This window comes from Rhamphochromis sp. 'chilingali' (assembly GCF_963969265.1).
Source record: "Rhamphochromis sp. 'chilingali' genome assembly, chromosome: 3".
NCBI classification, from domain to species: Eukaryota; Metazoa; Chordata; class Actinopteri; order Cichliformes; family Cichlidae; genus Rhamphochromis; species Rhamphochromis sp. 'chilingali'.
Window position 1 is genome coordinate 12,969,532 of NC_137931.1, and position 17,079 is coordinate 12,986,610.

At 43.4% G+C, this 17,079-nt stretch overlaps 1 protein-coding gene across 1 annotated transcript; it reads left to right on the plus strand.

The window, feature by feature from the left end:
- Positions 1-1,505: 1,505 nt before the first annotated feature.
- On the plus strand, positions 1,506-17,040 carry xkr6a (XK, Kell blood group complex subunit-related family, member 6a). Its single transcript, XM_080877105.1, has 4 exons — positions 1,506-2,736; positions 5,799-5,995; positions 6,571-6,988; positions 8,137-17,040. Exons 1-4 carry the CDS (start codon positions 2,150-2,152, stop codon positions 8,639-8,641), a joined length of 1,707 nt encoding a protein of 568 aa, XP_080733231.1. The 5' UTR covers positions 1,506-2,149; the 3' UTR covers positions 8,642-17,040.
- The last annotated feature ends 39 nt before the right edge of the window (positions 17,041-17,079 follow it).

A 17,079-nucleotide genomic window follows, 5' to 3' on the forward strand; every position in this document is an offset into this window, starting at 1 on the left:
CCCTCCACAGTCACAGCCACATTAAACTTCCTATTTGTGTCCTCATGATTCCCATCAGCTCAGAACAAGGCCACTGTTTTGATCTTCAGAAGTTCACTGCTGATGTAACTACCGCTTCCTCTCCTTTGTCTCGAGCAAATCATCGGCACGCGTTTGATCTCAAGTCTTCTGGCATCTTTGCAAACTCATTGGGATAAATATTGTATAGGAGGCTGCAGCTGCGACCTCAGCTGATTCTCTGCCCTTTTCCAAAAGACCGGGTGGAATTACCCTCGAGTCCAGGTGTTACGACCTGTATGACTAAATACCTCGAGTGTTGCTGTCACTCACTCACTCCTATTGCTCACATGCAAATGGCTTTACAACCATCTCCCTGTCCTTCAGCCAGCCACGGTTGTCATGACAACAGAGCGGCTAATCTCCAGTGGACAGAGAGAGAGAAAGAGAGTGCATGAGCTCGCACAGAAACGTGCTTCTGGGGACGCGGAAAAGGCGTGCGAGTGTGATGAAGAGATGCAGTGCACGCTTGCTTAGGTCTGTGTGTGTGTGTGTGTGTGTGTGTGTGTGTGTGTGTGTGTGTGTGTGTGTGTGTGTGTGTGTGTGTGTGTGTGTGTGTGTGTGTGTGTGAGAGAGAGAGAGATTGTGTGAGCTTTTTTTAAAAATAATAATGGAGTATGATTGGAAAAAAACACACATGTTCTCCATCCCACTGAGAATTCCTAAATCAACTGTTCCCTTCTTCCTTTTAAAAAAAATTCTCTCCTCCCATTTTCCCTTCTCCTGACCTTCATCATCTGTATCTACTTCCCCATCCTAACTTCTTTCCATTTAAATCTGCTGAATGTGCTCATTTTTAATGTCATTTCGTTGTTTTGTTCCACTCCGTTTCACCATACATTTTCTGGCCTTTTCCCCCTCTTCTACCTCTGACACAACCTCTTCATCCCGTCAACAACAATTCCTTAATCTTCCACACTCATCCTCTCTCTCTTGCATTCATCCCGTCAGCCTTTTCATCCTCTCAAACTGCTTCAGCTAAACCTTCTTTTCTATCTTTGTCTCTCTCTCTCTCTCTGCACACCTCCTTTCATCCATGCTCTCATTTCTACCCCCCTCCGTCTCCGCGCATACATATACAGTGTCCATCCATTTCCTCGTGTTCCTAAATCCTTCCCTCTCTGGCACCATGGTTGCCTAGCAGGGATCTCTCAAACGCACATATGTTAGGGCTGATTAGGCTGGCACAGCCACTGGGCGCTCGGCCCACTGGAGGAGATGATGGAGAGATTCGTGGAGAGTGTGAGGGAGTCATGGAGAGCTGTGTGTGTTGGGGGGGAGGGGGGTATTGATTGATTGAGCGTCAGGTGTTGGGAATTTTTTCTTTCCAATGAAAAACTACTTGGAAAAACAGTCCATATGTTCCCATACAGTGCACGACCATAGTCCGTGTGCGCGCGCTCGCTCGAGCGTGTGTGCGGATGTGGATCGGGGGGTTTGAAGTTGTTATCCGGTAGAGGGCGGAGTGAAAGCGTAAGAGAACGTGAGGAGAGGGGAAGCAGGAGCTGCAGAGGGCTGGAGCTGCGGAAAGGAACGGAGCGGACATGGGTGGCAGCGGACGCCGGGCATCTGCAGCCTGAGTGCTGGGGGCAGGAGGAGCAGGAGGGCCTCCAGTTGACTGAACAGGAAGGTTTACATTAGCAGAGCCGCAGTTAAAGAGAATAGCCTGCTGTCCGTTTAGCGCCCACACACACACACACACACACACAGTCACTTACACATCTTAAGAACAGCGGGAGATGCATTACGTCATAGCCTCTCATTGCCCTAGATGACCGCGCGCGCAGGACGGGGAGGATGCGGGGCTGCCGGACTAGAACGGTAACAGATTCCGCTGCTGCTGCTGCTGACCGCGAGCCCCCGGCGGGTGTGTGTCGGCCGGTAGAGAAAGAAGAGGAGCCGCCGTCGCGCGGCCGCCGGCTCTGATGGCTCCTCGCGCCCAGGGCGGGAAAGAGTCACAGCAGTCGCCGCGGAGCGAGAGGGTAGGGGACAGCAGGTATCTGGGAGGTGACGTGGTGTCCGCGCCCCACAAGAAAGCAAAACGGTGCGTTTGTCGTGCATCTCGCAGGAGGGCAGGAGCGGGAAGGCGAACATGGCCGCACAGTCCGACGGCGGCAAAGCCGGGGTCGGGTGCGGCGGCGGGGGTTTCGCCCAGCTCTATGATGTTGACGCCGAGGAGCCTCTGGACTCCGCGGCGATCCACATCTGTCAGTGCTGCCGCTCTTCCGCTTGCTACTGGGGCTGCCGCTCAGCTTGCCTCGGCTCTCTGCTCGGCGGGAGTCCGCCTGCCGGAGGGGTCGGCATCCGGGAGACTCACTGCCCGCCCCGGGAGCAGCTGTGGCTGGACTGCCTCTGGATCATCCTTGCCCTCCTTGTCTTCTTCTGGGACGTCGGCACGGACCTGTGCCTGGCGATGGACTACTACCAGAGGCAGGACTACCTCTGGTTCGGCCTCACTCTTTTCTTCGTACTGGTGCCCTCGGTACTGGTCCAGATTCTGAGTTTCCGATGGTTCGTGCAGGACTACACCGGCGGGGGTCTCGGGGAGGTCGAGGGGCTGACCAAGCGGGGCACGGTGGTTCTGGGGTGCCTGTATCCTGGAAGGGACCGCCTGCAGCTGGCCACTATCTGGCTGTGGCAGGCCACCATACACATCCTCCAGCTGGGACAAGTGTGGAGGTAAGAGGGGGAGGGGGGGCAACACAAACACACCTGATCCTTCTCTCGCTCTCTCTCTCTAACAGGCTCACAAAAACTTAATGCTCCTAATGAGCAGAGCAGGGTGTCCACTTGATGTGGCTACTAGAAAAGACAGCTCGCTTCACAGTGACAGGCAGGAGAGAAAAGCGAGAGGAAGACATGGAAAGGCTCTCTGCGACTCCCTCTGTGCTTCAGTTGCTGTCTGGGAATGACAGGAAGATATTAAGAGAGACAGTCAGGAGAACAGAGAGCCTGATTTCACACACAAACTCTGATCTGTTGAAACTTTTCATTTCTGACTCATCCTATGAAAAGCTAATTCAGCAACTCGCTGACCGCCCTGCAGTAAGAAAGAGTAGAATTCAGAGCCAGAACAGAACCTGAGTAAAGCATCTGCAGTTGCAGAGTAGCTACAGTTAAGCCTTCACACAGTGTAAAGAAACAAAGTGAGCCACATCCTTCAGAGTGTGTGTTTTAAGGGCTGACCGAAGCGCTCTCCATGGTGCTGAACAGATTCCCAGCATTTCCAGCTTTTGGTCAAGGCTCTTCCCTTCTGAAATGTCAGCATGCCTTTGCGTGTATCTGTGTGTGCGCTGACACATGTCAGCACGTGTGTGTGAACAGTGGAAAAACGGTGTCAAGGCTCTTCCCATGAGTGTCAGCATGCATGGAGAGTACAAAGAGGAAAAGCATCTGCGCTTTTGGCAGCACATCTCTTACTCTCTCCCTCTCTCTATTTATCTCTCTCTCTCACACACACAGACACACACATATATTCCCACAGTTGGACAATGTTAGGTGTTAATTGTGCTAAAAGCACTGTTGGGGGAAAAACTGAAATACACACACTTCTTTTCATTGTGGGCTTCTTGCCTCATATAAGCATGCAGCTTGGTCTACACACACAAACACACACACTGTAGTTATAGAAGTAACACGAGTGCGCTGGTGTTTTTTTTTTTCCTTTCCAGCTTCCCAGTCTATGTAAGGACAACGTTTGCTCTCTTCCCTCCCTCCTCTCTCTTCTCTCTGAGAAGACTTCTTAATGGTGTCCACTTGCCCCTGGGTGGGCAGCAGGGAGAGTAGAGTAGTGTGTGTGTGTGTTTACGTCCTACTATGCTGATGTGCTACACAGCTTCTGTGCTTTGGTTGTAGGGTTAAATCAACCCCTCTCACACCCATACACACTTACCAGTATTTGTCCCCCCTTGGCCCTCAGAATGGACTCTCCCACCTGGAGGAAGGGCCGGATGGGAAGGAGCATAGAGAGAGGGTGGGGGAGAAGAGGGCGAGAAAGGGTGGTTATAGCTGGGGAAATTGAGAGATGGAGAGGCCGTGGAGAGGGAGAGATGGGGGGTGAGGACATGCACAAGTGGAGTGAAAAAGAAGGGGGAGGGGAGAAGAAGGAGACGTGAGAGTGGTGGGGGCAGGGTGGGCTGGATGGAAGATCAGCTGTACTTGGTTTGAGACCACCTCCTTCCATGTCAGGCCATTAAGGAGCTTGTCTGCTACACTCAACACTGCAGACCAGAGCTCCTGTTTACAGAAGCCAAACAAATGATACTGATTATTTATCCTTCACTGCTCTTGAGTCAAGGACACACATCCTTCTGGCCTTATTTTAAAACCAAAACATCTCGAAATGGTTCGTTTGGGAGGGCCGGCGTGCTGTAAATCGATGCACATGTGGGCATTTTCTTCCAGGGACGCTGCATTATTTATGGGGCGTGAATTAACCTCCAGCTCTAATAGGCGTACTGTACATAATGTAGAAGTGCACGTCTGCATGGAGGACACCCATGCATGGACTGCAGCCATGCACGGGGAAGCTGAAGGATTTTATTTTTACAGCACGTTTACATTTGTGTGCATACTCCTCTCACACACACACACACGCTCAGTGTGGCAGTGAGGCAGTTTAATTGAGATCACTGCCTACATCCCGCCCACATGTGCTGTAGTTTCCCACATCCAGCACGTATAGATCAGCATCTCTTCAAGGCTGTTTATAGAAAGGTTAAATTCAGTGTAATGAAGTAATGAAGGCTAGAAATATTCACAGCCACCAATCAGGTGAAACAGGAATAAGTCAGAGTGTTGGTTTTGATTTAGTTGCCCGATTAGGCGAAAGAACGCAAGGGAAGATGTGACCTATTAGGCTCATTTCCAGCTCCTTATTCTTATTCCTGGACTCTGGTAGAGTTCAAAATAATCCATATCTGTCTGATACGGGACCTTGATGAAGTCCACGAGTTTGACTGCCGTCTGAGACCAGCTCTTTTGGCTCCCTTTAAACCAGCTTTTTCTAATTGGCCGGCCCTCCAGCAGGCGGGAAGCTGCTCGTGTGCCTTAGATGACCATATTAGGGAGATCTGCTATCAGTGACAGCATGCAGATTTTTTTATTTATATTTTTTGCATCTAAAGGTGGTGTGTTAAAAATAAGGCCTGAGGGCCAGAAGTGGCCCAGCACAGGCTCCAACCCGACCCAGTGGACATCTTTGGTGGAGTCTGAAGGAGGGCGTAAATTTTGAATTTATCTATATTTTAATAAAGTTGACATCTTGTTCACCATCCATACTACATCAAAGTAATGAAGTAATAGATTTTTTCATGATCTACTATAGAAATTTAAGTTTTTTTCAGTTTGTCCTCAGTAAAATATAATTAATTAATTAAAAAAGATATTTTCTGTGATTTAACAAAAACATTCTGCTTCAAACGTACAGGACAATCCAGAACTTTTACTGTTATTTTTACACATTTATTTCTTACATTTTAAGCCCAAAGAGTAATTTCTTTATCATGTAGAAAAACTAACATGTACTGTTGAATTTGCACTTCTTCTTTATTACATTGTGATATCGCAGAGATTTAATGTGCAGATAAACTGCTTTACACTTTGATCTTAAGTGAGTCTGGCACACTTAAGATCAAAGCAGGCCGTACATGGCCCACGACGTGAAATGAGTTTGACTTCCCTGATTGAATGTGTGTAGAAAAGCCTGACATATGCGTGTTTGCCCCTCTGAACCCCTACAGGTACATCAGGACGCTGTACCTAGGCGTCATGTCGCGTCGGCAGAAGGAGCACCAGCGGCGCTGGTACTGGGCCATGATGTTCGAGTACGCTGACGTCAACATGTTGCGTTTGCTGGAAACGTTTCTGGAGTCGGCGCCTCAGTTGGTCCTGCAGCTCTGCATCATGATCCAGGAGAACCGAGCTGAGACGCTACAGTGTAGGTGGTTGGATGGATTTACAGACTGCACTGTACCGGCGTAATAGCATGTTTTCGCGTAGCCGGCAAACAGCATGCAAATGAGCAGCTGCTCAAGTGCTAATTATCAATTTGCACCTATTGTGCTTGATTATGTGTAGCTGCAGATGGCTGCTGGATTTCGCAGGTTTTTACTGTTGTTCAGGTTGTCAAAGATAGAAAGCGATGTGCGAGTCAGACTCCATCATCCTCCTCTTCCGTGTTGCATGCATCATCTTGGGCGGCCACCCACTGGTGTTATTCATCGCGCTCACTCTGGAGTTTTGGGACACAGTTTACCTTAATGGAAAGATGTGACGAGTACACAAGGGGGCGGATACACACGGCAGCTGGGACATTAAAAATAACTTTGTATTTGAGACTCGTCATTACCAAATGTCTCGGTCGTGACACGCACTACCTCTTACTTATTGTATGCTCACACCATTACACAAAACAACCTTCCCCCCTCTCCCTCCCTAGTGAGTCATTATAATGTCGTGTTTATACAAAACAGGAGAAGCATGGAAATCATCCACCCCTGTGTCTCCCTGCAGGCATTTCCTCCTTAGCCTCCCTCCTGTCTCTCGCCTGGGTTCTGGCCTCCTACCACAAACTGCTCCGAGACTCTCGTGACGACCAGCGCAGCATGAGTTACCGCGGGGCGCTGCTGCACCTCTTCTGGCGCCTCTTCACCATCTTCTCCCGCGTCCTCTCGCTCGCCCTCTTTGCCTCCCTCTTCCACATCTACTTCGGCATCTTCGTGGTGCTCCACTGGTGCGCCATGGCCTTCTGGGTGGTGCACGGAGGCACTGATTTCTGCATGTCCAAGTGGGAGGAGGTGCTCTTCAACATGGTGGTCGGCATTGTCTACATCTTCTGCTGGTTCAACGTGAAAGAGGGTCGGACGCGATACAGGATGGTGGCGTACTACACCGTGGTGCTGGCCGAGAACAGCATCCTGACCGGGCTGTGGTGAGTTTAGTGCCGTTTGCATTCTTTGATATCCCTGATGCAACAAGCGTAAAATCGTAAAATATGTTTTTTCACATAAATATCACAGAATGTATGCAAGAATATCCAAAAACTATAAAAGGTAGGCGTACCTCTTACTTCACAAGGAGCTACCGTAAAGGCACGCAGGTTCATCCAGCTTCACAAAGCTAAATGGCAATGATCTGTATAATGATCTCTTTCTAATTCTCTTATAAATGTTTTCTTCTCCTTCCTTTGTAATTTTGGAGTTTTTTTTATCTTTTTTATGCTGCCTGTGTTCTCTCAGGCTTTCCTTTCATTCTTTACTTCCTGTTTTATTTTGAAGGTTACTTGTTCTTGTTCTGCTGAGTATTTAATCTGTATTGCATCCTGCTCAGACTTCAAATTTATTCTGAAATGAACAAGTAAACAGACACATTTAAAGTATACCATAAGTGCTTACCAAGGCTTAGCCCATTTACAACACTAGCAAGGTAAGCCTATATCACAATATTCATGTAATAAAAGGCTAGTAAATGCTTTCGTGATGAGTTTACTGCCATACTACTTGCAATATAACTAATGGCCACATGGCCCAGGGCCAGTAAGTAGTACACCGAAAAATTGTTTTGCCAGTTGATGACAGTGTTTCTGGCAGCCAGAGTTATCACAGTCATGGCTTTATTGAAATTCATCCATCTTTTCATGTGCTCTCATCCACCACCAGCATGCTTTACATGTTTGTGCAGTCGTTTTAATATGCTAAAGCAAAAAGCTGCGTGTATGCAAACAAACTGCTTGGTTAAATTTGACAGATCGCTTTAAAGTTTGGTGCCCTCCTCCTGTCCCTCTAGCAGTGCCACCTGCAGCATGCAGGGGCTTGTCTAAAAGAAGGGTTACTGAGTGTACGACTCTACATTTATTTTAAAACGATGATTAGAAATTATTTTGCCGATTTAGATTATTAATATTAAGTACAACTCCACTAATAAACCATGTTTTAAAATACACACTGGGCTACCCATCAGTAGATAAAACAATTATAATCAGATTTGGGGGACCAGTGGGAAAGATGGTTTAATGCTATAAACACGTGTAGATGTACACCGATTAATTTAACCCCTGTACTGTCACCTGTCATCCTGTAGGTATGCCTACAGAGATCCAGTGCTGACCGACTCCTATGCCGTCCTGGCACTGTGCAGCGTCTACCTGACATTCGCAGGGGGCGTCCTGGTCATGCTGCTGTACTACGGTTTCCTCCATCCTGCCACTGCCCACCTCCAGCCAAGTCCCGCCTCATCCTGCTGTGCCCAGCTGCTCTGGGGTCTCCCTCTCCCCCCGTCAGCCCCACCCACAGCCCCTCCCACACCAGCCCACATGGCCAAGTCACAGACGGAAGAGGATGTGGCCGAGACGTGTCTTCCCGTCTTCCAGGTGAGGTCTGCGCCCCCCACTTCCAAGCCCGAGGGCCCGCTTATAAAGATCGACATGCCCAGGAAGCGTTACCCAGCATGGGATGCCCACTATGTAGACAGGCGCCTGCGGAGGACTATAAACATCCTGCAGTACATAACGCCAGCCGCTGTGGGCATCCGCTATCGTGATGGACCCCTCCTGTATGAACTGTTGCAGTATGAGTCCTCACTCTGACAAACACACAAATCAGCACACACACACACATATACAGACAAGTACACAAAAGCACATGTGCACCATAAAAAAACATGTATGTATATGTGGATGTTCAGATTTAGAGAAGATTTAGAAACACGTTCATGCACAGAAAGTCACACTTGATATAAGCACATACACACACAGAAGCAATCTGTCACACTTATATGTGTGCGCACACACGCGATCACACTTACATTCCTTGCGGGCACCTGCGACCTGTGAGTCCCATGGCCATGACTCAACAAGCTGCTTCGGCGCGAGTCCGTCTCCTCCTCTCTTAAACCTTTTGTCACTCTATTTAACTTTAATCGTCCCTCACTTGGTCTCATTTCCTTAATTTCACATGTGCGCGCTCCGCTGCAAAGAAAAAAAAAGTAAAAATATGAAAAATAAGCGTAGTTTTACGATGGAGTCCTTGACCACCGCAAGCCATTTATGTTGCACGCGTTCACAGGTTTAAGAAGAATAAAAGGATGTGACACAATGACGGTCACTTTTAATAAAATGAGTTGTAACATGTCGTTATTAGTCTGGTCAAAAGATAGTGTATATATTTTCTATGTACAGAGAGGATGTTTTTTAATCTGTTGTTATGTTGTTGTTGGACACATCAGTTTCTCGACATCACTGACAAGGTTAACGGGGAGAGTGGCCGAGCATGATGGAAAAGATGGAGACAAAGTGGCAGTAATGGCATCCAAGGCACACTCAAACAACAATTTTTACATTTGCAGCCTCAATTTTAAAGAATCTAAAATTTTAGCTAAAGTCTCTCAGAAGGACAGTTTTAGTTTAGTAGATTTACTTGTCTTGTCAAAGGCAACAAGTAAAATATTAGCACTAGAGAGTTGACTAGCTTAGCTTAGCTTAAAAAAACTGAAAACAGGTAAAAACAGCTAGCCTGGATTTCTTCTCCTAAAGTATCTAGTAGCTAGCATCTTGTCTTATTTAAATTATACAAAAAGATAAATGTAAAAAATAGTTTTTTGTGGGTTCAGAAAGTAGCCAAACCATCTACCATTAAGAATAATTGCACATTTACTTGCTCCTAAGACAGTAAAAGAGTAACTCTTCGAATTTTGGAGTTCATGTGCTTGTGATTCAAAATATGGAAACAAATTCATACTATAAAAATTATAATTCTTATTGATCAGGGCTTTTAAAAGAAATGTGTTAGTTCATACCTGACCTATCAGGGTAATCAGGGGAGTAAGTTTTCCAGCTAATCTGGGTTACTTTGTGTAGCGCAATAGTAGATGCTATGTTATAAATTCATACTTATCTAAATAAAGAAAAGCATGTATATGAATTTGTAGCAAATGTTATTTCTATCAACAAAATAGTTACTTTTCTATGCTCGTTTCTGCCTACACGATGTCAACAACTCAGCAAGTCCTGCCACAAAATCTGACTCGAGATCTTGAAAGCTAAAGGTTTCTACCTGTTTTTGGTTGTTATGCTAACCTAGGCAGTCTGCTTGCAGGAACTCATATTTAATGGAGAGATAAAGAACTAGTACAACTTTCCTCATGTAACTCAAAGGCCAATTGAGCATAGAACAAAGCAAGCCCAACTATATCCTTAAGATAGACTTGAAAAAAGTATGTTGAGGGCAGTTAGCAACATGTTAGCTGTAATGTGGAAAAATGAAAAACAGTTGCTTCTTAAAGCATATTACAAAAGCACTAAAATAATTTCTTCCTGAACATTTGGAAAAGTAAAAATGTAAAAAGTAAAGTCCTAGATGATGTTGGTCATAACCATATTGCTCATCTGGGAGGGAAATAAAGTGTGAAATTTGAATGCCATCTTAGGGGAAGTTCTCCATCATTTCCTTTTATGCTCCAAGCAGTTGTGGGAGGTCTTTTTATATCATAAAAATAAAGGTAGATTCAAGAGTAATTGTTTTTAATTGAGGTCTACTACATTTTTTTTGTGTGATAGCTTAATCATGTTGGTCCCACACTAACAGGGTGCTGCCACTGAAAATGACATAAAACAGTTTTGGACTTCAGTCATCACAACCCTCCCAGTGACTTGTCTTCTCCTGTTTCGTGTCCAATATCAACTCCTCCAAAGCCACCCACAGCTGAGCTGTGGTGTATGGCTCATTATTTATTTCTTTTGGTTTGTTTACCCCTGTAATCCAAGCTGTTACATTGGCAGGCGAAAACACATGAGCTGAGATATTAGTCATCAGCATGTCAACGGGAACTGTGCAACTCCTGAAATCTCACGCTGTGGGGGGGGGTTTCCTCTGATCCCGTTCCATGAGCCCACTTTCTCCTGCTTTCTACAACCGCCTTTGCTATGAGGGCTGGGTATAGAGAGAGTTAAAACTGGGGTACGTCAACAAATTTTGTAATTTTGGTAAAAGTCAAAGTCTTTCTGAGAGCGACTTGCAAATATACGTAATTTATTAATTTATTAGTCCTCAAATTATAATTCTGTGATTGATTTCAACCAGTGACCCAGAAGTATGAGAATCTTTTGAATTATTGGTAAAACCTGCAATTTTAAGGTATCACATTAAAATTTGGTTGTAGAAAAGCTTGTCGGATATGACCAGTGCTCCCTTTCCATGGCCACTGACTCTGAAGATACCAAGGCATTCCCAAAAACAGCCAAGAGACAATATCTTTAGTTTGTCCTGGGTCTACCCAAGGTCTCTCCTCAGTAGTCTCACCTAAGAAACTTCCAGGATGCATATTAGTCAGATGCCTGAAACACCTCACTTGGTGTCTTTATATGCTGAGAAGAAACATCTCTACTCTGAGTCCTTACCTTATCTCTAAGGATGAGTCCAGACAGTCTTTTGAGTCTTCTTTCTGGTAGTTGTATCCACCGTTTTATTCCTTCAGTCACTATTCACAGTTTGTGGCCAAATAGTTACGGATCACTACAAACATTGTACCAATCTCTGGTCAGCCTCCCAATCCATTTTCCCCCATTCATGAGCAAGACCCCAAGACACTTTAACTCCTCTATTTGAGAAAACAGCCTGTCCCCATAGCAAAGTGGGCAATCCACCTTCTTCTGGCTCAGAACCATCGCTTCAGACTTACAGGTGTTAACTATCAACCCCGCTGCTTATTAGCTGTGAACCACTTAGTGTCTGGAAAGCAAAAAAGTCAGCATCGTACTCAAACAACCAAGACGCAATGTCAAGACCCAATATCCTCTGTCCTTGGCTGTTCCTACAAATTTTGTGCATGAAAGTTCAGAGAAAAATGACAAAGTTGGAGCAACAAAAAACCAAAACTTAGCGATAATGATAGTCCTGATCCTTACCTTGGGAAACATTGCCAGCTTTAACCCTAAGGCTTGTTTAAGGGTTAGGGTCACATCTACCATTTAGCGCTTTCACCTGTTTGGTGAAATGCAACCCTAACGGCAACCCTACCACCAAAGTGGTTCACCGATGAACTAGCGGATGTTAAGAACACCATTAATGACTGATAAAGTTAATCAGTAGATAAAACTGTAATAATTACCCCAGTGTGGAATTTTTTTTAATTTAAATAAGGAGACTAAAAGCAGAAATACAGCGTCCCCTTAAGTGTGAACGATAGGTGGGCTCACATTATTTTTCTGTGGTGCTAGCCGACTAACAAAACAGACAAATCAGTCCATTTGCTGCGATCCGGCGAGTAGAAACATTAGTTGCGAACGCGTAACAGAAGCAGCAGCATCAGTGTTCATATGGTGCGACACTCGAGCTTCAGAGTCAACTGGCTGCTAATCCCACTTCATATGGTGCAAATACAAAACACACATGTACTTATGGTGCAATAAGGGCAGATTGTCTCTTTGAATTCTATGGTGCAACTTGAGTACTGCCTTCAGTTATCAGCCAAGGCTGTGCCAAAGGCTCCGTCCAAACGGACAACTGCTCTTCCTGTCCTGCAGAAGCTATGCAAGTCTCCAACATGGGGGAGATGTGCTTAGTGTACACACACACACACACAGACACACACGGTTTTCCTCTGAAGCAGGGAGAGACACACAATGAAAAGCAGTGTAATAACATGGGATGTATCCCTACCTCACCGCTTGAACACACACAAACACACTCACACACCAATGTCCAGTATTCCCTTACCCCTTTATAATTTGGGAACAATATTCATATGGTGCTATTGAGTAAAGCTAGATGGGTTTTTGTATAGTTGTGGTTACAGTGAAGAATTAGCCAAATATGTGTATCAAACATTCAAATCGATGAAACAGTCTAATTCCTTCATGTTGACGGCGTATGTAAAAACAGCAACACTTTCCGTCTCTGTGAAACACATCAAAGCAACAATGCCTTATCTGCTCGACTGAAGTGGAGGTGGTTTCTTTTTTTCTTTCTTTTTTTCTGTGTGTGTGTGGTTTTTTTTAAGATATGAGTCATAGGAGGGTGGTGCTACTTTTCTGGTACACTCTGATCTGGACATGCACTGTACATGAAGAATAGCGTCAACACGCAGAAATCAAAGGAAAACAGCGTCATGTGCCATTTAGAGAGCACAGTCAGGCATCTCCTGCTCGTTTCACAGAAAAACAAATAATCTCGCATGAGCGATCTGGATTTGAGAGTAAATATAAATGGCCAAGAGTCACAGCTTATATGTTTCTGAACAAAGAGCAGCTGCCCCGCTTGTTTTTTTCCCACAGCATTAACCGCTGATTTAATTTTTTTGATCCAATCCACAGCTCTTTGCACCCAGAGCTCCAGCCAATGAGAAATCAGGTTTATTATAGCCAAATCAGGTTAGAAGCAACCAAATAATACAATTCTCTCTCTTTATATGGAACTACTCATAAGGAGCGTTCAGACTCAGCAATAGCCTCATGATCAAAGTCCAGGTATCATACATCAGTCTCGGTTGTGTCACCCAGCAGTCAAAAATCATCCACACTGGGCCTATGACTGAGCCTGCGCGCTCTGAGTGATAAGTTTCTTCCCTCATCGAGAAAACCAGAGCCTTATTCATGCCCACACTGTAAGAGAATTTAAATCCAGTAGGTGTTATGTCACTGTTGTATGGCTTCACATCCACAGCTATGCAAGGTTACAAGCAAGAAGGTTCTGGCCTTAGATAACCTTTACAGAAATACCACATCACTGTTCTCACGCGTTGCTTGTTTTTATATATATGTTTTAGGCTTTTTTTTCTCTTAGGAGGAAGGAATAAACCATAAAGTCTTGATGTGCAGAATTGCAAATATGTGATGTACCATTTGTTTACAGATTTTAAGCTTTTTGCATTTTTCTTAAATAATTTGGTGATTATTTTTATGGACTTTACATTGTTCTCTATCAGGATTGACTTCTGATGGTTTAAAATTGGTCGGGAGGGGAAAACTGTACCTTGGGAATAACTGGGATGAATGCCACCTCCCGACTGAGGAATGTGTATCTGTGAAAATGAAATGAAAACCAAGGAGTTGTTTTTCCTTTGGATAAAATACATAAATGTTCCACTATCAGGGTCTACAAAGCATATGAGGCCTGTGGTAAGGCTGTGTGTGTGTGTGTGTGTGTGTGTGTGTGTGTGTGTGTGTGTGTGTGTGTGTGTGTGTGTGTGTGTGTGTGTGTCTGAGCACAAGCTACCATACCGTGTCATGAATGCTTCATATATTCTTTTGCGTGCTTGGTCTAGAGCTGTGAAAGTATGGTTTTATTGAGGCCAGATGTTAAGTTGTTTCTGATCTCAGACCAGTTTTTACCAGATCTGAGTCCGATGACAATTCAAATCCTTTCCTTGAGGAACCGAAGAGGTTTGGTAGTTTTGGCACAGAAAATGAACAAAAAGGATTTCAGTGGTTTGACTCAGGTTTGGATACTATAAGCACAGGGCAGGGTCAAACTAAACCTTAACTTGGAAGTACCTGTTAGACGTACCATGAGCTTTTATTTTGTTAGGGTCATGCTTTTCTACCATGTTCTTCAGCTTGGGGGGAGAAAAAAAGTAGCTCTAGCGACTTCGATGTGCAAAAGTAACTTTTATTTTCTTGTGGGTGGCATTTTGATTGTAAATACCTTTTTCTGGTAATCCTTCTCAGTTGGATCTATGTTCCATGGGTTTGCTTAGATGGCTCTTTGAAATGTACCGATAGTAAATGTTCTTTCTAAATATCCAGAATGTAAAACGAGAGAAGAAAAATTCAGCCTGACTGGAAGCTGTGTTTTCATAGGAATCTGTGCCATTGTGTTGTCTTGAGTATAAGCACACTGATATTAGCTCTGTGGGTGGGATGACGTTTTTGGAGGTGATTTGCCAGACAACTGTGCTCCTTTTTTTTTTACTTTAAAATAAAATAATTATTAAGCAATAATTTATTTCAAAAGAAACCTTCACAAGAAATGTTTATCATAATATATAACAAAATAATTTGTTATACATTATGATTTTAGTCACAGAAAATTCAGAGAGAAGACTTTCATGTTTATGGGGGGAAATTAACAAGACAAAATAATGGTAAATGTAAAAATAGAAAAAGTTAACATTCTGACAACTAATTTATTTTTTTTTAAACCTTAATATTGATTTCTGAGTTCAATCTTGCACATTTATCACTTCATCAATTCAGGTTATCTTTGCTTACATATTACTACAAAAATGTCAAATTAAAAAATCCATTGGGTAATTATTTTTGCTTCAGTTTAAAGTTTAACGTACAAGGAAATGGCTAATTAGCTAGCTAGCTAGTTCTGGCCAAAAAGCTAACGCTAACGAAAAAGTTTTTCGCACAATTGGTTTTGTTTGGAATAAATAATATAAAAGATATAAAATAATAAATCGGAAGTATTCATTTATTATAAAAGAAGACTTCTCCCACATCTAATCTCTGTACAAACCTTATCTAGAGAGTTTGTGACTTCTAGTCACATTTATCATTTATCTTTTAGTCGTATATTTAGCATACATATCATTAGACATGAAAGCAGCATCTTTTTATAATTGTCCATATTTTCCAAGTCAGTCATTAGTTTTTACCTTCATTAAAAAAATGTTCAATTTCTCAATTCACCCCAATTCCAAATATCAGCTCACTAGTTTGGTTCTGACTAAAAAATACAGTGTCTCGTACAAAAACAAAAAAAGCTAACTAGCCATTTCCCTTTTCCTGCAGTCCAGGTGATTGTGATAAAAATGTATATATTGGATAAGGAGGACATTTTAAACTCCACATATAATCAACTAGCTGAGTGCAGTGCAATCACAAAAAAGCCAAAACATGGGCGTGTATTACATTTCATATGCGAGTCGGGCTGTCTGGCTAACATCTCCTAACTTCACTACAGAAATTCAAATCGCTCCCACGTCAGCTCATGAGAGATACCATTCAGGGGGTTTCCCTAATTCACAACAAATACAAATGGGAGGGGAACGAGAAGACCCATCGTGTACCTTCAGTTTGTGTATTGCGTGTCTACGATAGTACCTAAGCATTACGGTTAAGAGTTGAATGATATTTTCGGTGATTCTAGGCAGCCACCATTAGGAAATGTGTTATTTTTGTTACAATACCTCCTGAAAATAAAGTCTATTTATCTGTGAAGAGACAAAGATTTACAATAATACAGATGACTACATAGAAATTATGACAGATTTTAAATGATGTGAAAGAAATATAAATGAAAACATGTACAGTTCGTTTGGTTTTGAACACAGAACAAATGTATATGCGTCAGTATTGAGTTTGATTTTATATGTTTATCATTTTATTACATTGTAATGTGACTGCAATGGAGAAAAAAAAATATAAAGGAATATAAATTAATTTTTCCCAAAGGTGTCTCGGTTGTTTTTCCCCAATGCCAGCTGACATAAGGAGTTTTTGTGTAGTGATTCTGAGGAGGATTAAGAGACGAATCAGGCTTCCCAACATTTTTTATTTTGTCAAAATCTCGTAACTACACAAATATTTTGACATGTTAGACACAATTTGCATAGTACAGATTTCTTTTACACTTCTAAAAACAGTAACTTTAAACATCAAGCCTTGATGCGAGTGCAATACAGAGAGCATACATGTAGCATTTAAACACCTGGATATGACATCTGCATTTAAAAAAACAAAACAAAAAAAAACCTGTCATACCAGTGGCCTGAATTTAACTACAAGTGCACAACTTGCTCTACTTCCTGAGCCACAGCTGCCCACATATGTGCACATTACATAAAGCCATCAGAAATAACTATATGTGCAATATGCAGAAGAGGGAACATCACATGGCAAACTTTACAAAAGTTGGGGTTTCACATTCTAAATGGTTAAAGTATGCAAGCAGCTCTGCACTGAGTGCAAGTTGTATGTTTTTATTCTGTGATGTGGTTATACTCAATAAATCCCTTGAAAAGTACAGAAAATATTTCACCCATTTTCTTTTATTTTTATATATACATATATATATATATATA

What these genes read in the sequence shown, in the direction of transcription:
- xkr6a (XM_080877105.1), top strand. Translation starts at nt 2,150, where the DNA reads ATGGCCGCACAGTCCGACGGCGGCAAAGCCGGGGTCGGGTGCGGCGGC. An exon ending in CAGCTGGGACAAGTGTGGAG is followed by an intron (nt 2,737 to 5,798) that starts GTAAGAGGGGGA and finishes GAACCCCTACAG; the next exon opens with GTACATCAGGACGCTGTACC. An exon ending in CCGAGCTGAGACGCTACAGT is followed by an intron (nt 5,996 to 6,570) that starts GTAGGTGGTTGG and finishes GTCTCCCTGCAG; the next exon opens with GCATTTCCTCCTTAGCCTCC.